The sequence below is a fragment of the Pongo abelii genome, chromosome 6 (genome assembly GCF_028885655.2).
Source record: "Pongo abelii isolate AG06213 chromosome 6, NHGRI_mPonAbe1-v2.0_pri, whole genome shotgun sequence".
Lineage (NCBI taxonomy): Eukaryota > Metazoa > Chordata > Mammalia > Primates > Hominidae > Pongo > Pongo abelii.
Genome location: NC_071991.2, coordinates 146403018 through 146431004, shown reverse-complemented (window position 1 = coordinate 146431004; position 27987 = coordinate 146403018). Strand labels below are relative to the sequence as shown.

At 38.3% G+C, this 27987-nt stretch overlaps 1 protein-coding gene across 17 annotated transcripts in view; it reads left to right on the top strand.

The window, feature by feature from the left end:
• Positions 1–27987, top strand: part of EZH2 (enhancer of zeste 2 polycomb repressive complex 2 subunit) — a 76115-nt gene that overhangs the window by 24273 nt on the left and 23855 nt on the right. For 7 of the 17 annotated variants that reach the window (XM_024250000.3, XM_024249999.3, XM_054560706.2 and 4 more), the window contains 3 exons: positions 12575–12698; positions 13273–13401; positions 26435–26551. In XM_024250000.3, the coding sequence (XP_024105768.1) occupies positions 12582–12698; positions 13273–13401; positions 26435–26551 (363 nt within the window). In that variant the 5' untranslated portion in view covers positions 12575–12581. Of the gene's footprint in view, positions 1–12569; positions 12699–13272; positions 13402–22520; positions 22700–26434; positions 26552–27987 lie in introns of those variants that run through there. The other 10 variants (XM_054560699.1, XM_054560707.2, XM_054560696.2 and 7 more) reach the window with 5 other exon arrangements.

The window sequence follows — 27987 nt, the reverse complement described above, 5'->3', positions numbered from 1 at the left end:
ATGCTAGTTTTAATGCCTGATCAAAATTCTGCAAAGCTGTGTTGATCACTGAGGCGTTGCGGATATACTGAATCTGCATTAAGTGGATATTTAATCTAATTATTTCTGGAATCTTTACCAGAAAACATGTTCTTACCTAGTTTGCTCCTGGGTTTGCTGTTGGTGAACTGCCATTGGTTGGTGGGATCTCTGTGTCCCATGGGCTTTGCCAACACAGCTGGGCCTCTGAGTACTTCAGCTTACATTCCTTAGTGTGCCACCCTTGCCTTAACTCACTTACCTGTATTGTTTTTTCTCCCATAGCACTCAACATCATCTTACATGTAAACATTTTACTTTGTTGTTGTTGTTGTTGTTTTTGAGACAGAGTCTTGCTCTGTTGCTCAGGCTGGTGCAGTGGCACATTCTTGGCTCACTGAAACCCCTGCTTCCTGGGCTCAAGTGAGTCTCATGCCTCAGCCTCCTTAGTAGCCGGGACTACAGGTGTGTGCCACCACTCCTGGCTAATTTTTGTATTTTTAGTATAGACGGGGTTTCACCGTGTTGGCCAGGCTGGTCTTGAACTCCTGGCCTCAGGTCATCCACCTGCCTCCGCTTCCCAAAGTGCTGGGATCACAGGCATGAGCTACTGCACCTGACACTTTGTTTTGGACTGTTTCTATCCAACTAGATTTTAAGCTGTATAAGGTCACAGATTTTTGTCTGTTAATTGCTAAGTCTTCAGTTTCTATTGTAGTCTCTAGCTTGTATTAGATGCTCAATAAATATTTGTTGACTTAATGAATGCATATTAACCCTTCTGCTTTTCTTTATTCAACTGCAAACTCAAATGCTCTTTTCTGAGTTGTGTGCTCCCACTGTGGGTAAAGACCAGTTTTTCTCTTCATTTTAAACACAACTAAACTGGCCCTGAATTGTATAGAAGAATCCTTTTGATTTGTTGTTTGATCAGTACAAGTTCAGTCAGTGGCACAGTTATTTCCCTTGATTCAGATTCTGTAGAAGCCTAAAAGTGCGTTATCTCTTCAAGTAGACATGTCATCATCATATAGGCTGCTATGGAGATCTTTTTTTCCTTTTAAATTGTTTGTGTAACGTTTTCTGTTTTAAAACAGTGGAATTAACAGCCTGGGCACTATAGTGAGACACTTTCTCTACAAAAAATAAATTTAAAAAAATTAGCTGGGTGTGGTGGAGTACACCTGTAGTCCCCAGCTACTCGAGAGGCTGAGGCGGAAAGATTGCCTGAGCCCAGGAATTTGAGGCTTCAGTGAGTTGCGATTGCATCACTGCACTCCAGCCTGGACGACAGAGTGAGACCTTGTCCCTTCCAAAAAAATTGAAAAAGTAGAATTATATTTGGGAGTTTTTTTCTCAAATTCCTTTGAAGTTAAGATTTATAAAAGTATGGGAGGCCAAGCTGGGATTATCATTTGGGCCCAGATGTTCCAGGCTGCAGTGAGCTACGGTTGGGCCACTGAACTCCAGCCTGGGGAACAGAGTGAGCCCTGCCTCAAAATAATAATAAAAAAAATAACAATAGTACAAGCTCTCTTAATTACTACTTGGTTTTTTTTTTTTTTTGAGACAGAGTCTTGCTCTGTCACCCAGGCTGGAGTGCAGTGGTGCTATCTAGGCTCACTGCAAGCTCTGCCTCCCGGGTTCACGCCATTCTCCTGCCTCAGCCTCCCGAGTAGCTGGGACTACAGGTGCCTGGCACCACGCCCAGCTGATTTTTTGTATTTTTAGTAGAGACGGGGTTTCACCATGTTAGCAAGGATGGTCTCGATCTCCTGACCTCATGATCTGCCCGCCTTGGCCTCCCAAAGTGCTGGGATTATAGGCGTGAGCCACCGCGCCTGGCCACTACCTGTTTTTTTTTTAACCCTATGTTTTAAATAATTCTAATCATCTATTCATATTTTTTGTTTTTCCTATTTAACATTTTATGTAACATTTTTAGATTTTAAAATTTGTTTCTGTTATCACTTCTAAAAGTGAATGTCATTTTTAAAAATGAATGCCTTTACATTGGGTTGTTATGTAACCTAATTTGCTTTAACAAATAACTTTATTTTGGAATAATTATTTATTTATTTATTTATTTATTTGGGACAGAGTCTCGCTCTGTCACCCAGGCTGGAGTGCAGAGGTGCGATCTCAGCTCACTGCAGCCTCCACCTCCTGGGTTCAAGCAATTCTCCTGCCTTAGCCTCCCAAGTAGCTGAGATTACAGGTGCTCGCCATCACGCCCAGCTAATTTTTGTATTTTTAGTAGAGACTAGGTTTCACCATATTGGCCAGGCTGCTCTTGAACTCCTGACTTCCGTGATCCACCTGCCTCAGCCTCCCAAAGTGCTGGGATTACAAGCGTGAGCCACTGCACCTGGCCTATTTTGGAATAATTTTGGATTTATATAGCCATGGTATGTTTGTTAAAACTAAGAAATCAGTATCACTATGTTGTCATTAACTAAACTCAAGACTTTATTTGGATTTTGCCAGTTATTCCGCTAATGTCTTTCTTTGGTTGGTTGGTTGGTTGGTTGGTTTCAGGATCCAATCCAAGATACCACAGTTCATTTAGTTATCATGTCTCCCAAGTTTTTCTGATCTGTGGTTCTCAGCATTTCCCTATTTTTCATGACCTCTTAATCATTTTAAAGTGTATCGGTCAGATGTTTTGTAAGAATGTCCTTTGATTTTGGCTTATCGGATGTTTTCTTATGATTAGACTGAGGTTATGGGTTGAGGTTTGGGGGAAGGATACCACAGAGGTGAAATCCCTGTCTCATTTCATCATATCGGGGAGTACATAATGACAGCAGTACTTACCATTGCTCATGTTAATGGTTATGGTTTTTTTTTTCACAGAAACGTTACTGTTTCCCTTTCCAGACTCTTCTTTGGAAGTGAATCACTGAATCTAGCTCACGCTCAGGGGGAAGGAAATTGAATTCTACCTCCCAGAATGGGGACATACACTCATGTATTAGTTGGAATTCTTGTCAGGAAGAGTTGTTCCTTCTCCTCCATTTGTTTATTTAATCACTTATTTATATCATAGACTCATGAATAATTATTTTATTCTGTTATAATACTGTTATGATTTATTCTGCTGCTCAAATTATTCCAGCTTTGGCCACTGAGAGTTTCTTCTATTTGCTTCCAGTCTTGGACCTATCCCTGTCCTTTCATCTTTGGAGCATTTCGCTTCTGCTACTGGCTTGCCTTGTAGTTTCCCTGTCCCGACCCTAGAATCAGCTGTTTCTGCAGACCCTGCTTCCTTGTATTTATTGGAGGGTGGTATTTAGAAACAAAAGTCTTGGGTGCAGGGTATGCTTATTGCTCCTGGGGTGTCACTGCTTCTAGGCCCTCTGTTGGACAGACCCTGGAAATGCACGTATTTCAGCTAACCTACATGTGCATACATAGCTATGTTTCTGTATCTATCCGCATTTATTTGAAAATACGTGTGAGTTCATATTGATACATCTGACTAATTCATCACCACCCCTTGCTTATTTGTAACTTCTTTCTGTGACATTGAGAAACTTGGCTCACATTATCTATACTTTATTTACTTATTTGTTTAACCCTAGTGTACATGTAGAGTATTTTCAGAATTACAGACTGGTACCCTTATGAGAAACAAATTTACCAGCTAGAGTACAGTGTAGATTGTCCAAAGTTCTGTAGATTAGCTCCTCCGGACCTCCTGCTCCTTCCATGAGATTATCTCATAAAATTATAATACTGTTAGACTTGCTGTATAGTTTGCATTCTATCCTGAGATCCCCTGACATCCTGTTTTGTTTTTATTTGCATAGTTTATCATTTTAAAAAAGTCTTTATATTGAGTTGTTAACTTTTTAATATAAATGTTGTAATTCCTGATGTCGCTCATCTGCCATTTATGTAGTTGATAGTCACTACTTTTTTTTTTTTTCTTTTTTTTTTTTTTGAGATGGAGTCTTGCTCTGTCACCTAGGCTGGAGTGCAGTGGTGCGTTCTCAGCTCACTGCAACCTCCGCCTCCTAGGTTCAAGCGATTCTCCTGCCTCAGCCTCCTGAGTAGCTGGGATTACAGGCGTGCATCACCACGCCCGGCTAATTTTTGTATTTTTAGTAGAGATGGGGTTTCACCATGTTGGGCAGGCTGTTCTTGAACTCCTGACCTCATGATCCACCTGCCTCGGCCTCCCAAAGTGCTGGGATTACAGGTGGGAGCCACAGCGCCTGGCTGATAGCCACTACTTTTTTAATGCTGATATAGTGCTTACCATCTGCCAGGCACTGGCTATGCACCGTAAATAAATTTACTTCTCACAATTACTCTGAGGTGGATGCTCTTGAATTAGCCTTTTTTCATGAGGAGAGTGAGGCACAAAGATGTGCAGTAACTTGGCCAGCTTCACACCCAGCTGCTAAGTGGGAGAACTGGGATCTGAACCCAGGGAATGAGCTTTGGAGTCCAAACTCTTGCTTTTTGTTTAATACTGTGTATAGGACTTAGAATTAATACGACTAACTCTTCTTAGTTTCGTTTATTATTTGAATTTGATTTGAAATGGAGAGTGCTGCTACCCCAATTCTCTGCCCCATGTCTGTAACAGGCATTATTAATCATGACAGCACTCTCTCTGCTGAGCTAGAACATGGCCTGGCCTAAGGCCAAGAATCCTTATGGACACAACCCTCAAAGTGGTTGTATGAGATGAACTCTCCTTGCTATCTCTGATCTTGTCTGTTTTAAATCCTGATTCTAGTGCCCAGTGCATGGCAGTGTGTGCCGGCTTCTCCTGGATTCCCCTCTCATGGTCTTCCTTTTTACAGGGACAGGTTTTCTATATTCCCCCTCAGGCATAGGATCTGTTTCTCTTAAGTAATTAATTTTTATCACTTACCAATAGTTTAACATCTATATGTCTAAGTTCTCTTTATATTGCTTTTCTTATCCTTACCTACAAAATCTCATTTACCATTAATTTAAATTTGAGTATATTGAAACAATGGATTGTAACTTTAAAAATAAATGAAATTGCCAAATGATACTAACAGCTGCCTTCAAAGCATTTAAACATACAAACAGGCACTACTGAAGACTGGAGAGTTATCAAAATTGGCAATTTTTTGGCAGTCTTGCTGTTAAGTAGACATTTTTAAAAGGAAGGACATTGAGAATATTGTAATCATATTACTTATATCTTGTTGGGTTTGGATTTGACGTTACTTAGCCTGGTATTCAGTTAAGAGTCAAAGTTGCTGCTATTAATTTAGTTGAGAAGGATAAATAGTGCATGTAGTTTATTGTTTTCTTTAGACAAATAGAAACATTTATTTGGCCAGACCAAATAGGTGGTCATTCCCTTGATTTAGCAAATCCTTGAGGTAGAATTTTTTTTTTTTTTTTTGAGACGGAGGCTCGCTGTGTCGCCCAGGCTGGGGTGCAGTGGCACAATCTCGGCTCACTGCAAGCTCTGCCTCCCGGGTTCACGCCATTCTCCTGCCTCAGCATCCCGAGTAGCTGGGACTACAGGTGCCTGCCACCATGCCCGGCTAATTTTTTGTATTTTTAGTAGAGACGGGGTTTCACCGTGTTAGTCTCGATCTCCTGACCTCATGATCTGCCCATCTTGGCCTCCCAAAGTGCTGGGATTATTGGCGTGAGCCACCGCGCCTCCCGGTAGAATTTTTAAAGAAGCAGTAAGGGCTCTGACAATACCTATGGGACTTTTTTCAAATTATTCAGTTATTGGCAGCTGGGTAAGAAGGGACAGAAATGTCTGATTTAGGAAAAGACCTCTCACAAGTGGAGTAGGGGCGTATCTGGTAGAGAACAGTGCTGATTCCTTGGACTTGTGTGGCCTGGCCACCTGAGAGGTAGGTCGGAAGGTGTGTCTTGGCCATGTCCTGGGGCCTCTGTAAACCTGAGAGGTTGGAGGAAGCTCTACTTTTTCTGACGATGCTGTTGGTGATAATGAGGTAGGCTATGAGAGCCCATCTTCCATTAATTCAGACGTTCCTGTACAGTTGGCCCTCTGTAAATGGGATTCCACATTTGTAGATTCAGCCAACTGTGGGTAAAAATATTTGAAAAGAAACAAAAATGTGTGTACTGAATATGTACATACTTTTTTCTTGCCATTATTCCCTAAACATAATAGTTTAACAACTATTTATGTAGTATTTACATTGTATTAGGTATTTAGTAATCTAGAGACGGTTTTAAAGCAGGGGTCCCCAGTCCCCAGGCCATGGACTGGTACCCATCTGTGGCCCCTTAGGAACTGGGCTGTACAGCAGGAGGTGAGCTCCGTCTCCTGTCAGATAGGCAGCAGCATTAGATTCTCACGGGAGCGTGAGTCCTATTGTAAGCTGCACACGTGAGGGATCTAGGTTGCACACTCCTTAAAAGAATCTTTTTTTTTTGGAGACGGAGCCTTGTCTCACTGTGTTGCCTAGGCTGGAGTGCAGTGGCATGATCCTGGCTCACCTCAACCTCCACCTCCCGAGTTGAAGTGATTGTCCTGCCTCAGCTTCCTGAGTAGCTGGGATTACAGGCGCCTGCCTCCACACCCAGCTAATTTTTGTATTTTTAGTAGAGACAGGGTTTCACCATGTTGGCCAGACTGGTCTTGAACTCCTGACCTCAAGTGATCTGCCTGCCTTGGCCTCCCAAAGTGCTGGGATTACAGGTGTGAGCCACCATGCCTGGCCATCCTTATGAGAATCTAACTAATGCCTGATGATCTGAGGTGGAACAGTTTCATCCTGAAACCATGTACTCTCTCCCCTCTTTGTGGAAAAACTGTCTTCCACAAAACCAGTCCCTGGTGCAAAAAAGTTGGAGACTGCTGGTTTAAAGTATATGGGAGAATGTGTATAGGTTATGTAATAGTGTACCATTTTATATCAGGGACTTGAGCCTTTGTGGATTTTGGTATCTGTTGGGGGTCCTGGAACTAATCCTCCGTGGATATGGAGGAACAACTGTATATATGGTCTCAGTAATAAATATGTATCTCAGATACCCTCTGTATTAAGAAAAAAAAAGATGGGGGGAATTTCTTGGCTCATATAACTGAATAGTTCCGAAATTTGTTTGGGAAGGTCTGCCTGACTTAGGGTTTAGGTCATGAGACTACAGTTCTTTCTTGGCTTTGACTTTTGTTTTTTGTCGTTGTTGACTCTGTTCTTTGTAGGCTCTTCTCTCAGTGGTTGCAAGATGGCTTCCAACAAGTCCTTGGGCAAACATTTTTCCAGGTTTAGACCTAAGGGGAGAAGAGTGAGCATTCTTGTCCTAGCATTGCAGGAAACCTGAGATTTTCACTGTGACTGCACTGATTGTGGCCATGTATCTAACCCTGTACTGGTCACTATGTCTAGGGAGATGTACCTTGGTCAGGCCAGGGTCACAAGCAGCTTGAGTCAGCTTCCTCCAGTGTACTTGGTAGTCCTCAGAGAAGAGGTGGTGTGAAGTTCCCAAGAGAAGGGTGAATTGACCCTGGGTGGCAAAAACAACATAGCATCTACTGTAGTGGGATAAAGTAAGATGGTAAGGCATGGTGTTCAGGGTATTTCTGAGTTTGGTTTCATTCACAAAATAGATTGTGAACACTGTAATTGCCCTTAATTTTAGTTAACCTATGTAAATGTAAATCTGTGAGGTGTCACTACATTCTACTAAAGCTTTGATGGGCTCCTGCCATATTCTGGTTTGGCTTTTGTATTAAAGAGCCATTGTTGTTTTGGTTTCACTGTATACAGGTAGACTTTTGTTTTAATGAATAGAGGTATAATCTGTTTTGAACAGGAAAAGCTGCTTTTGTATTCTGGATAAAGTTCATACTAGAGGGATTTCACCTATGAAACTAAACAAATCTTTGAAAAATTTAAAAACCATATGTATTCACACAGTGTCCATTCAGTAGAAGTCGTTTAAATAAAGGCTTCTGCCAATATATGAATATTTAGAGCTGTATTTTATTATTTTACTTTTTTTGAGACAGGATCTCGTTCTGTCACCTAGGCTGGAGTGCAGTGGTGTGAAGACAGTTTACTGCAGTCTCCACCTCACAGGCTCAAGAGATCCTCCCACCTCAGCTTCCTGAGTAGTTGGGACCACAGGTGTGCGCCACTACACCTGGCTTGCTTGCTTATTTATTGATTTGAGATGGGAGTCTCACTATGTTGCCTAGGCTGGTCTTGAACTCCTGGTCTCAGTCCTCCAAGCTTGGCCTCCCAAAATGCTGGGTTTACAGGCTTGAACCACTGTACGTGGCCTTGAATCTGTGTTTTGATACTATGCTTACTTGGCTGTGGTGTTGTGAAAAGATCACTGAAAATGGAGTCAGAGGCCTGATTTGAGCCTGTCGTTTGTTGTGGGGGAAGGAGGTCAGAGGAGCTAACATCTAAAGGCTCACTATATGCCAGGCACAGAACCAAGTGTTGTTTGCATGTGTATTTCGTTTTTGTTGCCGGACTTTGAGGTAGGTTTTATGGATAAAGTCTTTAAGGCAATATCAGCTTCCTTTTTAAAAAGAAATTCCGGAAACTTGAGTTTTAGGCTCAAGATCTCTAACTGGTAGTAGGGACAACTGAACCACAGGGTCCTAACTGACCCTGCGATTTATCTCCTTTTAGGGGGGTTTCTTGATAATAGGGTACACTTTACCTCATTTTTTGGCTCAAGCATGGTTAGGCCACCCTTCCTTTTCATACCTATAGCTAAGCTTTACAAATGATATGCTGATAAGATACAAGCTACTTGTTATTCGTGTGGGTTAATAGACCTGTTTGTTTGCTTGTTTTTAAGTCTATAGCCACCCTACCCCCAATCTACAATTTTACCTTCTAAGGTTTTAGTTACTCAGTCAAATCGCAGTCTGAAAATGTTATGATATTTTGAGAGAGAGGAGAAGACTCTAGCTACATAACTTTTGTAACAATATATTGTTATAATTGTTCATTTTACCATTAGTTATTGCTGTCAATCTCTTACTGTGCTTTATTTATAAATTAAACTTCATAAGTGGGTACGTATAGGAAAAAACATGGTATATTCAGAGTTTAGTACTATCTGCAGCTTTAGGCATCCACTGTGGGGTTGGCGGGGGGCGGTCTTGGGAGATAAGTGGGGACTACTGTACAATTATCAGGCGCACACAGGCTCTGGGATTTTACAAATGAGTAAAAGTGGTTCTTGCTATTGAAGCACTTACAGTGGGAGTAGAGTGAAATACATGAAAATGTGATTTTAATATGTTATAAATGCTATGATGGTGGGAGTTTGTTTTGTGTAAAACATCCTTTTAATTGGTACTTTAAATTTTAATATTCTTTCACAGGTCTACCTATTTAGTCTTATACTTTCAAAGAACTATCTGGACACTGTAGATCTGTCATGATATACTTTATTAGGTATGTTATTAATGGTAGAAACAGCATGGAAAGTCTTCCAGAATATTAGGCAAGGACAGTTCTAGTACTAAAACATAAAATGCTAACTAATGTCTTCACCAAGACATAAAATATGTATCTTAAAAAATAAATTGTAGGCCGGGCGCAGTGGCTCACACCTGTAATCCCAGCACTCTGGGAGGCCGAGGCGGGCGGATCACAAGGTCAGGAGATTGAGACCATCCTGGCTAACACGGTGAAACCCTGTCTCTACTAAAAATACAAAAAATTAGCCTGGCGTGGTGGCGGGCACCAGTAGTCCCACCTACTTGGGAGGCTGAGGCAGGAGAATGGCGTGAACCCGGGAGGCAGAGCTTGCAGTGAGCGGAGATTGCACCACTGCACTCCAGCTTGGGGGACAGAGTGAGACTCCATCTCAAAAAAAAAAAAAAATTATAATAACACCCACATCATACATCAGTGAAAACTAAACACGTTACTACCCTAGGCCTTATTGCACAGGGGTGCTACCTCCAAGGAGAAATTTGTCTAGGCAGCAGATGGACTAGAGGTGATTAGCCTATGAGCGAATGAGGCTACAGATCGTTCCTTTTTATCTGATTCCTTTTCTTTCTAGTTCCTAGGCCTTGGAAGTGCTAAGTGGTCTTAAGTAATTTGCATAGAATTAGTTGAGTTCATCTGTTAACTAACTAGCAGATAGGAAGAAAACTATTGTCATGAAATTATTTAAAAAATAATAATCCTCCAGTTTCTTCCCATCTTTGACGTCCTTTGGTCCTGCCTCACTGCCTTCCTAACACCATTTTCTGCTTTACCTCAAAGCTGGGGTCATCTTGAGTTTAGCCTTCTTAATCTGAGTGACTGTCAGCTTTATTCCACTTTAGGAACTCGCAGGCAAGGCCACACTTGGAAACTTTTCACTTGGAATAGTTCTATCTTGGTGATTTCATCAGCCTTCTTTATGTCAAATATACTCAAATTCCTGCCCATTCTTATCTCTTCATTCCCTTCAGGTCCTTAGTCCTTTTAATTTGTGACTTTCACTCTCCAGGTCCATTCTTGTTAAATGTCTGCCAGCCAGACTTTAGTTGCCCCCTGTCCAGCTTTCTCTTGCTCAGACCTAAGATTTCTTTAGGTTCTTTTTTTGCCTTTTGAAATCCAGCTCAGCTTTTAAGATTGAGTTCCTTGTTACCTTTCCTGCCATCCTTCTGCAGTTCCTAATATTCTTTTCTTTCTCCCAAAGTGCTTTTGTATAAACAGTCAGCCTTCCATATCCGTGAGTTCCAAATCCATGGATCCTGAATTCATGGATTCAACCAGCTGCAGATAAAAAATATTCAGAAAAAAAAAAAGATGGTTGCATCTGTACTGAACATGTCTGTACTGTTTGCCTTGTCATTATTTTCTAAACAATACAGTATAACAACTATTTACATGGCATTTACATTGTATTAGGGATTATAAGTAATCTAGAGGTGATTTAAAGTATATGGGAGTCTCTCATATCCCAGGAAGCCAAGTAAAAAAAAAAAAAAGTATATGGGAGGCTATGCATAGGTGATATGCAAATATTACACCACTTTACATCAGGGACTTTTGAGCATCTGTGGATTTTGGTATCCGAGGGGTGTCCTGGAACCAATTCCCCAGGGATACTGAAGTATGTCTGTCTATCTCATACTATATTTTTCCCTTTATCTTAGGTAGAATATCAGCTCCGTAGGGGCAAGGATTTAATAATATTTGTATATTCATTTTATTCAAGTTCGTATACACTGCTTGGGTCATAATATGTATTACATGCTTGAGAAAATGAATTTCTTCCCCCATTTGTTACAGCTCTGAGTAAACAGCCATCTGCTTTCTTTGTCATCTGTTGGTGGTTGAGTATTTCTGTAGAAAGCTTCCCATTGGCCTCAGGACTCTTACTCTGAATCTTCTTCTTAGGTAGTTTTCTCTGTGCATGAAGTTTTTATGTAAACAAATAGATGAAGCGTGCCCTACTCATTTATTTGTTCAAGACAGAAAGTCACCTTCTTCTTCACTTTCCATATTTAAATCATCATTTGGTGGAATTTTGGCCTAAGCAACTCTTGAATTCACGTACTTTTCCCTGTCATCGCTAGTGTGGTGTAGAAGCCTCTGTCACCCCTTGTCGGGATGCTGTGCTGCAGCATCATCTAACCTGGTTGCAGTTATTCTTTTACTCCCTCACTGCACACCCTTTTACTTAAAACACTAAAAGTGGCTTCCCATTGTTCTTAAGATAAAGCACAAATTGTTAGTGTGGCCTGTAAAGCTTTGCATAGCCTGACAGAGAATGTCCTGCTAATAATTTGAAGGTACAGGATGATTTTAATACTTTAGGAGAAAATGTTCTAGGAAAAGACGCTTGTTTAGACTTAAGGTGAGGACTCTGCAGTATGAATTAGACATCTGGTGAACTATAAGCTGTCCCCGCATTTAAACATAATTGGTTCTGAGAGCCTGCAACTAAAGATAAGGCAGAAGAATTTACTTTGCATTTCCTGCATTCCTTTATTAACATGAGCAGAAACCCCTCATGTTAATAAAGGTGGCACAAGAGGCAAAAATACAGACTTTATCAGTGTTTAAGGAGAGGTGCATGGTTAAGTGTGTGGGGAGAGAGTACCTTTGTACATTTTATTATATGGTGAACTATATGTTTTCTACCTTTAGTACTGTTTGTAAATTTTACTTCTTGGATTTACCTTTTTCAGTTATATTATTCCATTATGCCTTGCTCCTGTAACAGATAATTTAATGATGAAAAACTTAGGATATGTCTTTATATTTTCTTCCCTCCACAAATGTGGATCTCATAGAGTTAAAAACTAGGTTGTGATATATAGTATACCTAATTCCTGTAATGGGATCATGTTCCTATAATATGGCTGCAATTTAGTGTAGAATTTTTGTAAATAAAAGTGTATTTTAAGTTTAACTTAAACTTTCAATGAAATGTTTTAAGGATTTAACCATGCAGCACAAATGAGCACCTTTCTGCAAATGCCAACAGTGTAATATGTGTCATTTCTTCACTGATTGTTAGTTTGCTGCGGATTAAAACACAGGTGATCATATTCAGGCTGGTTAGATTAGTGATTTTAATATGAAACCATTGCTTTTAGAATAATCATGGGCCAGACTGGGAAGAAATCTGAGAAGGGACCAGTTTGTTGGCGGAAGCGTGTAAAATCAGAGTACATGCGACTGAGACAGCTCAAGAGGTTCAGACGGGCTGATGAAGTAAAGGTATAATTTTATCTTTTGTGAAAATGAATATACAATTAAGTATAGGTTTTTTTCCCCTCCTAAGTTCAATGAGTTTTTATTTAAAATAATTCTAGCCAAGTTTTTATTTACAATAAGATGAGTGAACACTTGGAAGCTTAGGTTCTTGATCTGTCTTAACATTATACCATGCACATTAATCAGTCTTTGTTTAGTATACTTTTATTTGCATATGCAGCTGCAGGACCTAAATGTAAAGGGATGCATTTCATGATTTTATGTTTCTAAAGTCATTGTGATTTAAAAAAAAAAAATACACACACACACACACACACACACACACACACACACACACAGTCAACAAAGAAAGGATGGCAGTCGTTTCCTGTTCTCTAACCACGTGCAATAAAATAACAGATGTGGTGTTTTTGTATTATTTGAATGTGGGAAACTATAGTGTAAAATCTATATGCACCTAAGAAAATGTTCTTGATATTTTTGAGGATACACTAGATTTTTAACCTGCTTTAGAGGTGTTACACATTTTCTAACAATGAACAATTTCTCCTTTCCTCTCCTTCATTTTTTTTTAAAGAGTATGTTTAGTTCCAATCGTCAGAAAATTTTGGAAAGAACGGAAATCTTAAACCAAGAATGGAAACAGCGAAGGATACAGCCTGTGCACATCCTGACTTCTGTGAGCTCATTGCGCGGGACTAGGGAGGTTGGTTAACATAACATGTTGTAGTAATTATCATCATCTTTTGGTTTATGCTATTGGAACATTTGTTTGGTTATTGGGGGGAAATCATTGACCTCAGGGTGTCCATCTTTTTATTGCTATTTCTTTTTAATGTGCAACTGTTAATGGCTGCTGTAGATCACACTATTAGCTATTCCTATAACAGAGTTCTAAGTGTTTGGAATATACTTTGAACTAGGTAGATGCCTAGATTTTATAAGAATGTTGATTTAAAAAAAAAAAGCTTTTAAATCAAATACTCTTTAATGTCCTCATCAGATCACTATTTAGAGCAAGGTTTTCTGACTCACTGTTGTAACCCCAATTTGAATTAGCCATGTGGTAAGAAATGTTTTCATATTCATGGACAAGAAAGCTTTTTATTATATATTTTGTTCAAAGGCTAAGCCTCTCTATAAGAATTTTTAAATTTCATGTTGAGAGATTGGAATTTCTTTTTCTATAGTACTTTCTGAACGAGGTAGCTCTTAATTACTCCAAGAGTTTCCTATATTCAAAGAAAGGCAGTAAATCTATGGTAGAATCTATAATTAAATATCCCATTAAAACATGATTGTAGCAAGATGAGAAGAAAATGGCAAAAGCCTAAATAGCTTTAGGCATTTCTGTTTTTAAGTGCCTGTGTTGTATAGAAAGACATGGCATAGGATATTTAAATGCGAGTTGAAGCAAAAGGGGAAAGAGTGAGTTGGAATTAAAATTACACTATGTAGTAGATTGTTTATCTGAATGTCTAAATATGAGAAGCACCTAAACAATGGAATTTGTTTTAAGATAATTTTTCAATGAGTAGCCATTTTTAATATAACATTGTTGTAACAAGCAACAGTTTGCTATTGTATGAGGCCTTCTGGAGATTGTGTGACATATGAATTTCAAAGACTTGTCAGTGATATCCCAGTAGCAACAGACATAATCCTAATGATGATTTCAGTGATATTCTGGTGGTCTCGACGGTGACACTTGGAATGATTCTTAGTCATTTATGCGTTTTGTTAGGTGACACCTCTGTAAAGCTCTGACTTATAATTGTATAAATATTGATTATACACTGACACTTTCCTCTTCATCTGGTACAGGCCAGAGCCTAGATGTTAGAGGTCAGTGGCATGGGGGAAAGGGATTCTTTTCGATGCCCATCAGAACGTTCTTAAAGGGAATAAGGATGGGGCTTTTAAGTAATTGCTTTGAAAGTTTTTATCTGGTTTTAGAAATGTTGAATTGAAAGAAAAACCTCATTTTCTCTCTGGAGGAATAAATCTTAGAAATTTGGAGAAATTAGGTAGATTCACATGGAAAACTTATTTTTGCCACCCATTAGGAATCTCAGAATGCTACCAAAAGCCTAACTTAGGTTTATAATAAAAGTCAACAGAAATAATGAATTATGTCACTGTGCTAGGTACTTTATACACATTACCTCATTTAATCTTCATGATAAGGAAGGAGTATTACACTTTTTTTTTTTTTTAAATCCAGGCAAGGAAACTGAGCCTTAGAAGCATTTAGTCAGTTTGCCTGCTCTAATGATCTGATGTGGGCCCAGAAGAGCACACTTTGCTCAGACCCATGAAGTATTAGTGAAGTACATTATTGACATACAACTTGAATTGCTCATAGTATATTTGGCATTAAATTTAAGAGTATTGTTTGTTCAAGTGGATATTTACTAATTGAAATTTTCTTTTAATTTTGTCAAATGGAGTCAAGTCATTGAATATAAAGATACCTAATGTTTGTGAGTTTATGTGAAAAATTGTGAGAAGAAATCAGCATTTTAATAAAACAAAATTGTTTTCTAAACTTAGTACTTCCACAGTACCACACACACACATAGATTGAGAATAAACATTTTCACAGAATATGGGGGAAAAGGAGGAAAATAATCCCCAGCCTTAGGAATTCAGTTTTTGTTGCATAGAACTTTGACCTGATTAAGGTCAGTCGTTTTTTTTTTTGTTGCTGGTGTTGGTAGCTGATCCTGCTTCAGATGATCCATCTATTATTTCCCCTTTCTCCCTTTTTAAACCATCACCACTGACTTATAGAAGCCAAAGTTTATATCGTTTGTGATAAGCTTCTTGGTGTTATCACAATAAATCGTAAAGGTTTAGGGCTAAAAAGGACTGTAGTGGTCTCATGGTCCAGCCTCCTGACTTTTCAGATGAGACTATATCCCTGTTTATTTTTTCTTTCGTTTAAGCATTTCCATCTACATATTATTTCTTTTATATATTTGAAAGATTCTAGTCTGAAGTAGGTCAGGCAGGAGGAGAAAATAAAAGTGATTCTTGTTTGGCAAAGACTTTCCTAGTGGTAGGCTTGGCAGAATTTCAGACTGCAGTGTTGATTCAAACACGTAAAGTCTATAGCATTCAACATTTGAAGTGCCATTATAGCATTGTTTTAATTAACTGCTTGCTTTTATAAGCTAATTATATGTAAGTGCTGGTGTCTTCAATTTAAATCCTCTGCAGCATGACAAATCAATGACAATTTTTAGTTCTTTTGTCAGGTCTTAAACTTATACTCCTGTTTGTAGTTGTAGAAGTGGATATACTCAGTTTGAAAATGACTGATTTTCTCCAAGTTATTTTGGTAAAGAATGTCTGACAAAAGTTTACTGAAGTGAGTGCTTTAGATGCTGACTTAAGGTCAGAGAGCTCTGCATTTGAACCCAAAGAGCACATCGCTAGTATGTGGTTTTCTTACTGTGTGTGGTTTTGTTTTGTTTTGTTTTTGTGACAGGGTCTTGCTCTGTTGCCTAGGCTGGAGTGCAGTGGTACAGTCACAGCAGCCTTGACCTCCCGGGCTCAGGCGATCCTCTCACCTCAGCCTCCTGAGTAGCTAGGACTACAGTCACACGCCACCACATCGGGCTAATTTTTTTTTTTTTTTTTTTTTGAGACAGAGTTTCGTTCTTGTTGCCCAGGCTGGAGTGCAATGGTGCAATCTCGGCTCACCGCAACCTCTGCCTCCCAGGTTCAAGCGATTCTCCTGCCTCAGCCTCCTGAGTAGCTGGGATTACAGGCATATGCCACCATGCCCGGCTAGTTTTTGTATTTTTAGTAGAGATGGGGTTTCATCATTTTGGTCAGGCTGGTCTCGAACTCCTGACCTCAGGTGATCCACCCACCTTGGCTTCTCAAAGTGCTGGAATTACAAGTGTGAGCCACCGAGCACATCGGGCTAATTTTTTTGTATTATTTTGTAGAGACAGGGTCACACCATGTTTTCCAGGCTGGTCTCGAACTCCTGGGCTCAAGCAGTCCATCTGCCCTGGCCTCCCAAAGTACTGGGATTACAGGTGTGAGTCACCATACCCGTCCCTTAATGTGTTTTTAAGATACTTTGGGGCAACTCTTTTTTTTGTTTGTTTTTGAGATTACAGAACCTAAGCATTATTGTTCCTAGAATTTTAATACAGAATGTGTTTACTTTAAAAAAACACTTCTGACTTTATGAAGACAGTGACTATATCTGTTTTACATTTATTTCTTTTATTCTTAAGTTAATCTTTTAAAGGAGCATCCAGCTTCACACTGTCATTACTCAATACGTATAGGTTGAGGGATGTACATTTTATTCCCATAATATGTCTCTGTTCGTCAAGAAATTGTTTCTAGGTGACTTTCATAACTTTGTCTTGTCAACCAGTAATAACTATGTTCTGTAGGTCTTCATATTGGTAGTTGTATTCTTCAGTGTGTCTCTTTTTCCATTTTTAATGAAGAAACTGGCTTAAGAGTTACTCTTGAGGTTCTCATTAATGTATTTCTTTTTCGTACATCTGCCCATTTCTTGCTGATAATCACAATCTCCTTCACTGACTTCATATCAAAATGTTTTCTACTGTATGTGTTATGACTGAAAGAGAGGTTTGCTTAGATAATCCCTGTCTTCTGGGCAAATGGTATGATTAGTTTAGTAATTTAATCCATCTTGCCAATATACATTTCTAGATTCCCAGGAGAATATAATGTTCTTGTAAGAGTTCTGTGTCTTGTTTACTAAGGAAAAGAGAGAATATGGTGTATATTCTTGGGGCTTCAGAAGGTCTAAAATAGAAGCAGCATCAGAAGGGGATCATGGTCCTCATATGAAGAATTTAAAAACTTTTGGCCTTTTAAATATTTACAGATTTGCTCTTTGTAGTAATATTTGAAATGATTGTAAGTTGATTGCTTAGCATTTGATACTAGCAGATTTTTTTTTGGGGAGAAGCTTCTATCAAAATAATGTGTAAATTATTTCGTATGTTGGCAGTTTGGACTTAACATTTTTGTTGAAGGAGAAGAAAAATACCTGTTACATGTAAACACTCGATTGCATTTTTTATTGATTTAGTAATGAAGTTCCTTCAGTTAATTGTAAATGAAAATTTAGTTACTGTTTACAAAGAAAAAAAAATATCCTAGTGTATTTCATGTATAATTTAGTGTACTTTACTCAGATACATTCTTTGAGTGTAGTAACATGGTTTCTTTATACATTGCAGGATTATAGGCCCTATAGGTTTAGATTCTCATGAGCCTTTTGAGCAAATATGGCAGAAAGCTGGTCACTTTTCTCATGTCTTTGAATTAAGTGGATGGCTCTTCAAGTGTCTGTCTTACTCTTAGTCTGAACATATACGCTCATTCTTATTGCCTCAAGGAAGTGGTCTGTGAGTTGCTTTCTGTGGCTCCTTGCCTCTTTTAACTATTATTGGTATTTACTTGGAGAGTTGAGTCTTGTTAGGTTAACTGTCAGTCGTTCCCACCTGTATAACTTGTAAATCCATGCAGCCTTTGCTTTCTTTCTGGCTTTATTTAGGCTGAAATAGATGTAACATTTCTTAAATGATCAAATAAGGATTTTTTTTTTCCTTTTGAACAGAAACTAATATAAACATTTTATGCTTTTCCAAAGGGTTAGCTTAAAAAAAAAAGGTCATTTGTGACATTTGAGTTCATATAGCATCATATGTTAAATACATGTCATTTATTATGTTTATATTTTAAATTTGATTATATATCTTCAGTTTAAAAGGTGAATTTTAAAAAGTCAAATTTAGGCAACTAATAAAACTAGCAGAAGTTGCTTTTCATTTGTAGTTTTTCTCCTGGAATATTGTATATATAGTTTGTGTTTTATAAATTATTGTTACAAAGATCATGTATCTTCCCCAAATGCAAAACCGAGTTCTGACAGCTATTTAAAAATAAAACAACAAATCCAAACAAACAAAGGTGCTTGGTTAATCTGGAATGTTAGAAATTGTTTTATTCTCTGAAGAAACAAGAAAATTGCATTAGACTGAGGACTTTTGCCATAATTTAGCTTTATAATAGGGATTGACTTAAATTTACTCCTTAGGATTCTGTCTTACCTTCTCTTAGCAGATTTTATAAAAGAATATCACTTGAGTAACATTTTGGGAAGGCTGGGCAGATTTCATAAGCTGCCCAACAAGGCAGTTTTATACTAGCTAATGTGACTACCTGTTGGGCTAATGAAACTAGTTTAAAAGTTTTATCTTTTTCTCTCCACTGAACAGATCATTGTAAAATGATTATTGTAAAAATTTACATAACAGAAATAGGTAAAACAGAAAGCAAAAGTCCCTGTAGTCCAACTGCTCTGGCTTTTATTCTTTCAGATTTCATTTTTATATATACTAGGAGGTTAATAATATTTTATTTTTAAAAATTATTGGGCAGATATACATCCTTTCCATTTTGGGCCATCACTTTACAACCTCTGTCCAAATTTTCATTCTTTTAAAAAATGTGTAGTGTTTGACATTATGGATATACCATAACTTATTGCCCCATTCTTGATGGACATTTAGATTTTTAATTTTTACTTTTGCAGTCAGTGCTGTACTGAACTTTATATACATCCTTGCATCTTTTGAGTAATTCTGTAGAAGTTCCTAGAAATAGAATTATTAGATCAAGATGATATGCATATTTAAAAATTTAGCAGATATTACCAAATGCACCCTCAAAAGTTTTACATTACACCCCCACCAGCTGTTTATGGAAGATCTGTTTACCTATATTCTCAACACAATATTATCAATCTTAATCTTCAGTCCAATAGGTAAAACATTGTTAGAATTGGTTATTATACCGTGTCTTAATTATTCAGTGAAATTAAATGTCAGTTACTGTGTGTTTATATTTGTGAATTGGCTGTTACAGTGTTGGATCTTGTACAATTAGGTTGGGCTTTTTTTATGATTCATAAGGACTTTTTGTGTATTACAAATACTAGTTTTGGCTGGGTGCGGTGGCTCACGCCTGTAATCCTAGCACTTTGGGAGGCCAAGGTGGGCAGACCATTTGAGATCAGGAATTCTAGACCAGCCTGACCAACATGGTGAAAGCCCATCTTTACTAAAAATACAAAAAAATTAGCTGGGCGTGGTGGCGTGCGCCTGTAGTCCCAGCTACTTGGGAGGCTGAGGCAGGAGGATGCCTTGAACCCGGGAGGCGGAGGTTTCAGTGAGCCAAGATCACAAGACTCAATCTCAAAAAACAAAAAACAAAAAAAAATAGTTTTTTTGTCATATGTTTTACAGATTTTCCCCCCCATTTTGATGTTATTTCTGGTATATCTTGGTTATACAATTCTTTTTCTTTTAATTTTTGTCTTTCTTAAAGGTTCCAAAAGTCTTTCTTCACTTCAAAATTATAAATTATCTACCTATCTTTCCTTTAGTTCTCTGTTTTCATTTTTATATTCTAATATCATTTAACCCATCAGGAATTTCCTTTGGTGTAAAGAATGAGTAGGGGATTTGGTTTTTAATTTTGTTCTTTTTAGTTTCCTGGTTGTTTCAACACTATTTACTGAGTAATTAATGAATAGTGAGGGGCAGCTGTAAACTTGTTTTCGAAGATCAGCAGAATCAGCCTTCTTGGTTGGTGGTTCCCTGGGCAGTTCTACCACTTGAGCAAGACCTGAAGTGTTTCCCTTCAGAAACCACAGCCTGTGCCATCTTGCTCACTCACTTTTCTTTCTTTCTTTCTTTTTTTTTTTTTTATAATTTGACAGAGTTTTGCTCTGTTACCCATGCTGGAGTGCAGTGGCATCATCTTGGCTCACCTCAACCTCTGCCTCCTGGGTTCAAGCTATTCTTGTGCCTCAGCCTCCAGAGCGGCTGGGACTACAGGCATGTACCACCACACCTGGCTAATTTTTGTATTTTTAATAAAGACAGGGTTTCACCATGTTGGCCAGGCTGGTCTTGAACTCCTGACCTCAAGTGATCCGCCCACCTTGGCCTCCCAAAGTGCTGGGATTACAGGCCTGAGCCACTGCGCCTGGTCTTGCCCACTCACTTGAACTCGAACCTCTACTACTTTGTAGTATTAAACCCAGATCCACTGATTTAAGCAAGGTTTCAAAACAATTTTACTGCCACAGCCTATATAAACTATAGATTTATATAATACTCTCTGTTCCATTTTAGTTGTTTTTTCCCCCAATGACAGAAATTGTTCTGTTTTCTACTCACAGGACTGTTACTGAATTAGAAATTTGAGTTTCAGTGTGATGGATGAACATCACTCTTGTTACCTGCTTCGTGTACTTTTTTGAGTGCTTACGTCCTGTGATGATTATTCTATTTCTGATCTCTGGTACTTAGCAAAACTGGAGTTTTTCCGCAAAGCTGCAGATGAGGGAATGATTTACCTTAACAGCCCTTCAGGATTTTAACCTAGGATTAAGTAGGTTTGTATGTTCGTGATTCCTTTCATTCAGGGCCCGGCTTCTGAAGGTAGGATGCAAGGAAGAGCTTTAAGGATCTAAATTTCCTCCCAGCCTGAGCAACATAGTGAGATCCCATCTCAATAAAAAATAAAAAAATTAGCCAGATGTGGTGACACATACTTGTAGTCCCAGCTACTCAGGAGGCTGAGGTGAGATAATCACTTGAGCCCAGGAGTTTGAGGCTGCAGTGAGCCATGATTGCACCACTGCACTCTAACCTTGGCAACAGAGCTAGACCCTGTCTCAAAAAAAAGAAGAGTCTAAACTTCCTGATATTGTATTCCAAATGTCCTATGTTAAATGCTGTGTTATCATTCCCTGCCCCTTGGAATGTAGAAACCGTTACTTACAGATAAAAGTGAACTGAGAAGCAAATACCCTTGTGTTGTACGGTAGAGGTTCTTCACCCAATCTGGAATTGGTCTGTAACAAATATTGAACAACACAAACTGAAATAATTTACAATCTGATATGAATTACTCTTTTTCATTTCTTAACTCCAACACTTGATTAGTTGCTTTCATTAAATACATCTGTGTCGATATCTTAATAGGATTTTTTCTTCCGTTTTTATTTCTGCCTCTCCTGTTGGAGCGACTCATTTCTTTTCAAGTGTCGTCTTCAATCTCCCTTCTTCTATTTTGCCTTCTCAACCTGATTATGAATTCACTTCCATTATTGAGCTTCTCTTTACTTTATCCAAATTTGCTATTTATCTCATTGCAGTTTTTCTTCAGTACTTACTTTGCATAAAAGTAGCCTGAACTTAAATTATATACACGGTCATTTTCACCAGAAGGGCTAGCTAATTTAAAACTTGGGCGTGTTATCTTTTCTTTCCTCAAATCCTGCAGAATATAGGGTAGTTTCAGAAATCACCCCCAGCTTTTCTCTAGACTTGGTGACAGCTGATGCTTTCTTCTGACTCTTCCTCTCCTGGAGTGCCGAACTTCCTGCACCTTCCTCGCTGTTGTCACATGGAAAGGCTACAGGATGTTAGACAATGTCAACAGTTTACTGTGTCTCTGGCATGAAATAAATGGACCAACCAGCATCTGAGAATATTTTTTACTTGGCTAATTGATTGTGTATTTTCCCCTACTATATGGAAGTTGGACTTAGCCCTTCTCATGTTAAAGATTATTCAGAGGCAGGACAGCCATGGCTGTTGTCTTTGGGATGTCCTGCTGTAAAATGGGGAGTCATACCTACCTCACTGGGTAGTTGTGAAATTTAAAGACGCTAACTTTGGTAAAGTCTCTAGCACAGTGCTTGGCACATAGTAGGGTGTGTTAATTTCTTTCCCTTCCCTGCAGGCCATTCACCTGCTCTTCCCTCTACGATTTTCCATAACACAGTTTTTACTTGGAACCAGCCTTCTGCCAAGAGTCTCAGTTTGGTTGTGTACTCCTACAACTACTATTTTTGGCTTGACTTCCCTCTCCAGCTCCCAGTGGTCCAGCCACACAGTCGCCTATTGTACCAGCTGGTTGATGTAAGTCTATCCATCCTCAGAGGAACCTGGTTACTTACCAGTAAGCTGTGTTTCTCTGAAAATGTAGCATCCTTGGTAATGAATCTAATCCCCCCCCACCCCCCTTTTTTTAAACCATTGATGATGAATCATCTCTAACTTCCTTGTGTGATCCTCAAGTTGGAACTGGAATTAGAGAATCTAATTTGTTGGTAAAGGTCTCCTAGTAAGTTCCTGAGTCCAGGACACATGGCTCTGACCAGGTGAAATGTGGAGACCCATGAGGTAAAAATTCTTTTCACTACTCTGAGTGACATGAGACTTAATTATGTAAACTGTCAAGGATGATACATTTTCAAAGAAAAATAAGTTGCTGGTAAGTAACTGGGATTTTTGAGTAATTTTTCTGTAAGTCAATAAATAAGAATCCCACGTTTGTTTTCACAAACAAATGCTTTTGCATTTGAATATTTCATAAATGAAAGGAATATGGTTATTAGTTATGGTTAATAGTTAAAGAATGGGATAGGTTTCTAGAGATACTAGAAATACAATGAGGTGGGGGTAGACCGTCAGTTTTCTAAATAGGTGCTCTCTTAGCTTTAAAAAGAAATTGAAGTCTCCATTAGAGAAAATCATCAAATGTAGTCTGTTCATTCCAGAAACATTTTTTGAGTGCCTACTGTTTTTTTGAGACACTGTGCTGAGTATCGTTTCAAGACAGAGGTGAAGCCACACTTGGCTCAGCTGCTTTTGCCCTCAGAGAGCTTATTTCTTGTCTCTTAGTGACTCTCGCATGACTCAGAACTGAGGCGATGGGATACTGGGGTATGACAGGTATGGGACTGGAAGTAGTACTTAGTGCTGCAGCCTGTGCCTTAATATTTTCTGTGCTTCCATAAGTTCTTTCTGTTAATGGGAAAAATCAGCTGACTTCATTCAGAATTTGCAGAGTATTTGCTGTATCACTAGAGCAACCATAGATGAAGCAAAGCCAATGCTCCTTCTTTGTTGTAGTTGAAAACTCATTCTCTAACCCGTATGTGTGACTTTGGAGTTAGGTGTTAAAGCAGGTGAATAAGTAAGTCAGAGTCAGAGAGGCAGCCCACTCCTCCTTAAGCTTTAAAAGCGCTTCTTCCTTCAGAAGCCACAGAATCAATTTATCCCTGCCAGATGTAAAAAAAATCGGATTTTTTTTTTTAAGAAATGAAAATTGTTTTGTACTTTAAGTCACTGGATAGTATTTGATACTATCAGTATCAGTAATTATATTCAGTATATTCAGTAATTATAAACACCTCCACCCCCAAATTTACCCAGTTAAGTAGAAAGAAGGGAAGAAGACTTGGTAGTATTAATAAGTTGTTGTTGGAGGAGATGCTCCTATTACATTGTCATATGTCTCTATTTTCTTTTTTCTTTTTTTTTTTTTGAGGCGGGGTCTCCCATCACCCAGGCTGGAGTACAGTGGTGCTGATCACGGCTTACTGCAGCCTTTGCCTCCCAGGCTCAAGTGATCCTCCCACCTCAGCCCCTCAAGTAGCTGGGACTACAGGCACGTGTTACCTTGCTGGGCTAATTTTTTGTGTGTTTTTGGTAGAGACAGGGTTTCCCCATGTTGCCCGGACTGGTCTTGAACTTCTGGGCTCAAGCGATCTGCCTGTCTTGGCCTGCCAAAGTGCTGAGATTATACGCTTGAGCCACTGTGCCCAGCCATGTCTCTGTTTTATATAGTAAATACTGCATGGTTGTAATTGTTATTTTACCCCATGAGCATTGCAAGGGCAAGAACTACAGTGCAGTAATTAATTAAGCTCACGGGTGTTGCAGTCAGACTTTAAATCCAGGTTTTAATCCTGGTTTTGTAATTTGCTGCCTTTCTGACTAGACAAATTATATAACTTCTCTGAACCTCAGTGTCCTCATTTGTGAAGTTTTGATGCTAAAACTACACCATAAGGTTGTAATGAGGAATAATTAAGATAATGTATATAAGCACTTAGCACAGTGCCTGCAACATAGTACGTGCTCAATAAATGTTAACTGCTGTTTTTATTGGATTATTGGATGGATGGATGAAGGATTGTATCAGAGGCCAAACAGCAGGAAGGGGAAAGACTGTGGGCTCTGGAGTGTTAGTAAACTGTTCACACCTTCTTGTTTACTTGAGTTATGAGCCTTATTAGTATTATTATCTTTATCTTTGCCTTTTTGGAAAGCAAATTAATAGATGAATCACTGTCACAGTTCTTCCTAACTACTCCATCCTTAAACCTTTACTTCCACTAAGGAAGGAATTATTTTTGTGCTGCAGTGACTGTGATGATTGAGAGATTATCCCACTGGCCTGATGCAACCCAATGCTGAGGGTCAGGTGTGGCCCATATGCCAGATTTCTACTCTGAATTTCACCACACCTAGTTCTGCTATTTTTAAGACATTTTAGATAAAAAATTTAAACATTTAATATGTATGTGTGTGTATATATATATATATATATATATGATTTTTCGGTTTCATTTTACTACACTTCTTTTTTGCTGTATTTTCATTGATTGTGGATTATGAATGTATGTCTAGGATATTTTTGAGAAGGCTCTGGAGGACTTACACCTGGGCAGTAGTACTCTTTAAGGAATCTCGGATTCGTAGACAGGGTGGAAAGTGCTGTGGTTATTTGGGCACAAGAGTTTTACCATATTTCAGAGAATCAAAGATGCAAAATTTTTCACATTTTAACATTGGAAACCAACATGCATCTTAGAATCACTGTGATAAGAATGGATTATATCTTTGTTTAGTTGGCAGCATTTTTTCTTAGTGATACAGAAGATAATGATGTACCTTGAAATCGCTGTCATCATAGATTGTATGAAATATGGTGTTTCAAGGGACTATGTGCACTGACACATTTTAGCAATATGGTATCATGGCAATATAAGGAGTGGGAAGAGCCAGGGGCTCCAGAGTCAGGCTTTTGGAGTTTACATTCTAGCCCGAGAACCATGCGCAACCTTGGGCAAGCTACTTATCCTTTCTTTTCTATAGTTTTCTCACCTGTAAAATGGGGGCTAAGAATAGTACCCATCTTACAGTGTTATAATGAGGATTAAATAGAAGACATGTAATGTGTTTAAAATAGCCTAGCACATAGAAAGTACTTAGTAATTAGCTAATATTATTAATTCAGAGATTACAGTTTTGCAGAATAGATTTGAATTTACTTTGTTGTGATTGAAACACAAACCCATTACCCTTAATATTTATGTATCATCTGATAATATCAGCAATTGACACTTAGATTTTAAAAAAGGAAGATAAAGATAAGGAAGATTAAGTTTTCTTATTCTTGTTAAGTAAGATTTAAGTGGCTTATTTGCTATACATATTACTATTCTGTGTGGTTGGAATGTAAGAGAAATGAAGGATGAGCTAGGAAATAAATGTATAAAAGCATGGAGCAGTTAATTAGATTGCTGAATCTCACATAAGTACAGTTTTTGATTCTTACTGATATTGGTAAGTATGGGAAGGGTTGGAGGATTTGGAAATTTGGAAAATTTGAAGCATTTTTGCACCCTAAGTAAAAGAGAGAAAAGAGAGAATCCTATTTGGTTTATATGACCACTTTACTGTCCTAGGTAAGGACTTTTTTTTCAAAATTAAATATTTAGATAGGCAGCATCTCTTTACAATAATGATGGCTACAGCTTAAGGTTGTCCTTTTAAGAGTCAATTTTATTTTTTCTGTTTTAGTGTTCGGTGACCAGTGACTTGGATTTTCCAACACAAGTCATCCCATTAAAGACTCTGAATGCAGTTGCTTCAGTGCCCATAATGTATTCTTGGTCTCCCCTACAGCAGAATTTTATGGTATGTAAAGAAGATGTCTTCTGCTTATCTGATAATAACTTACTGGAAACGAAAAAGCATAGATAATTTTATTGTCACGGTGAATCAAGACAGTGTAAATTCTAAAAAGCTATCAAAATAACACTTGAAGTAATTAAAAAAAATTGATTAATATAGTTTTTTTAAGGCCTGTGCAGTATCACTCTTTTCCTATACTCTCCAAAGGAAAAGTGTTAAGGAGTAACCATACCTAGGATTAAAAATATTTAAAAGATAGGCTGGGCACTGTGGCTCATGCCTGTAATTCCAGCACTTTGGGAGGCTGAGGCAGATGGATTACTTGAGTCTGGGAATTGGAGATCCACCTGGGCAATATGGCAAAACGCTGTGTCCTCAAAACAAAAATTAGCTGGGTGTGGCGCATGTCTGTAGTCCCAAGCTACTCAGGAGGCTGAGGTGGAAGGATGGCTTGAGGGAGGCGGAGGTTGTAGTGAGCTGAGATTGTGCCATTGCGCTCTAGCCTTGGTGACAGCCAGACCCTGTCTCAAAAAACCAAAAGGAATGAAGCTTATAGTTCTTATCCTTAAAAAAGTCAGTGTCCTATAATCTAAGTCTGACTGAGTTTTTGTTAATTGAGAACTTATTACTTAAAACAATTTTAGGTAGCATTTTATTGTGATAATGTACCTTATGATGTAATATTCATAGGGCTTGTAAAACATGAGCTGAAACATATTTCCATTGCTAACTCTGACCCAGCAGCTTTTGTAATAAAATGCTAGAGAGAAACTGAAGCATGTGTTCTTGACTTGTATTGCTAAATAAAAAATATATAGTTGTATTACTTAATTGATATATAAAGTGGGAAGGCTAATAAAATGTTGATAGAAGTCCTTGGTGAACCTGCTTTAGGGAAGTTTTTAGTAACTTTTATACTTTGTACAGTACAGTGTCAACTTCAGTTACTCTTCTGTAGTTGTATAAATTTGAGTGTAGTTTGAGAATTACATTGCATGACCTTGAGGGAAGTTTCATGTTTTCACAGACTGAAATTCTGGAAGAATATATTATTTAAATTTGTCATTAAATATAATTTGTGAATCATCCATGGATTTTGCTGGTCTAGCCTGGGTGACAGAGCCAGACCCTCTCTGATTTTGCTGACCAAAGCAGATTAGGCACACAATCTTTATTATAACTAAGGTACGTTTTGGAGAGCAGGATGATGTGGATATCATTGAAAAGACAAAATATCTAAGTGTCACTTAATTTTGGCTTAGATATAAAGAAATCAACCCCTAGTTTAAATGAGATTAGTGCAAGTGAAATGAGATGAAAACAGGCCTCTAGTGTGTATATAAGCTTGAATTTGAATATATGAATACATTAAAATCTGCATTTTAATTATATGCTCCTTTTATCCCACTTTTTCTTTTCCTTGTCTGTCTACGGTACTG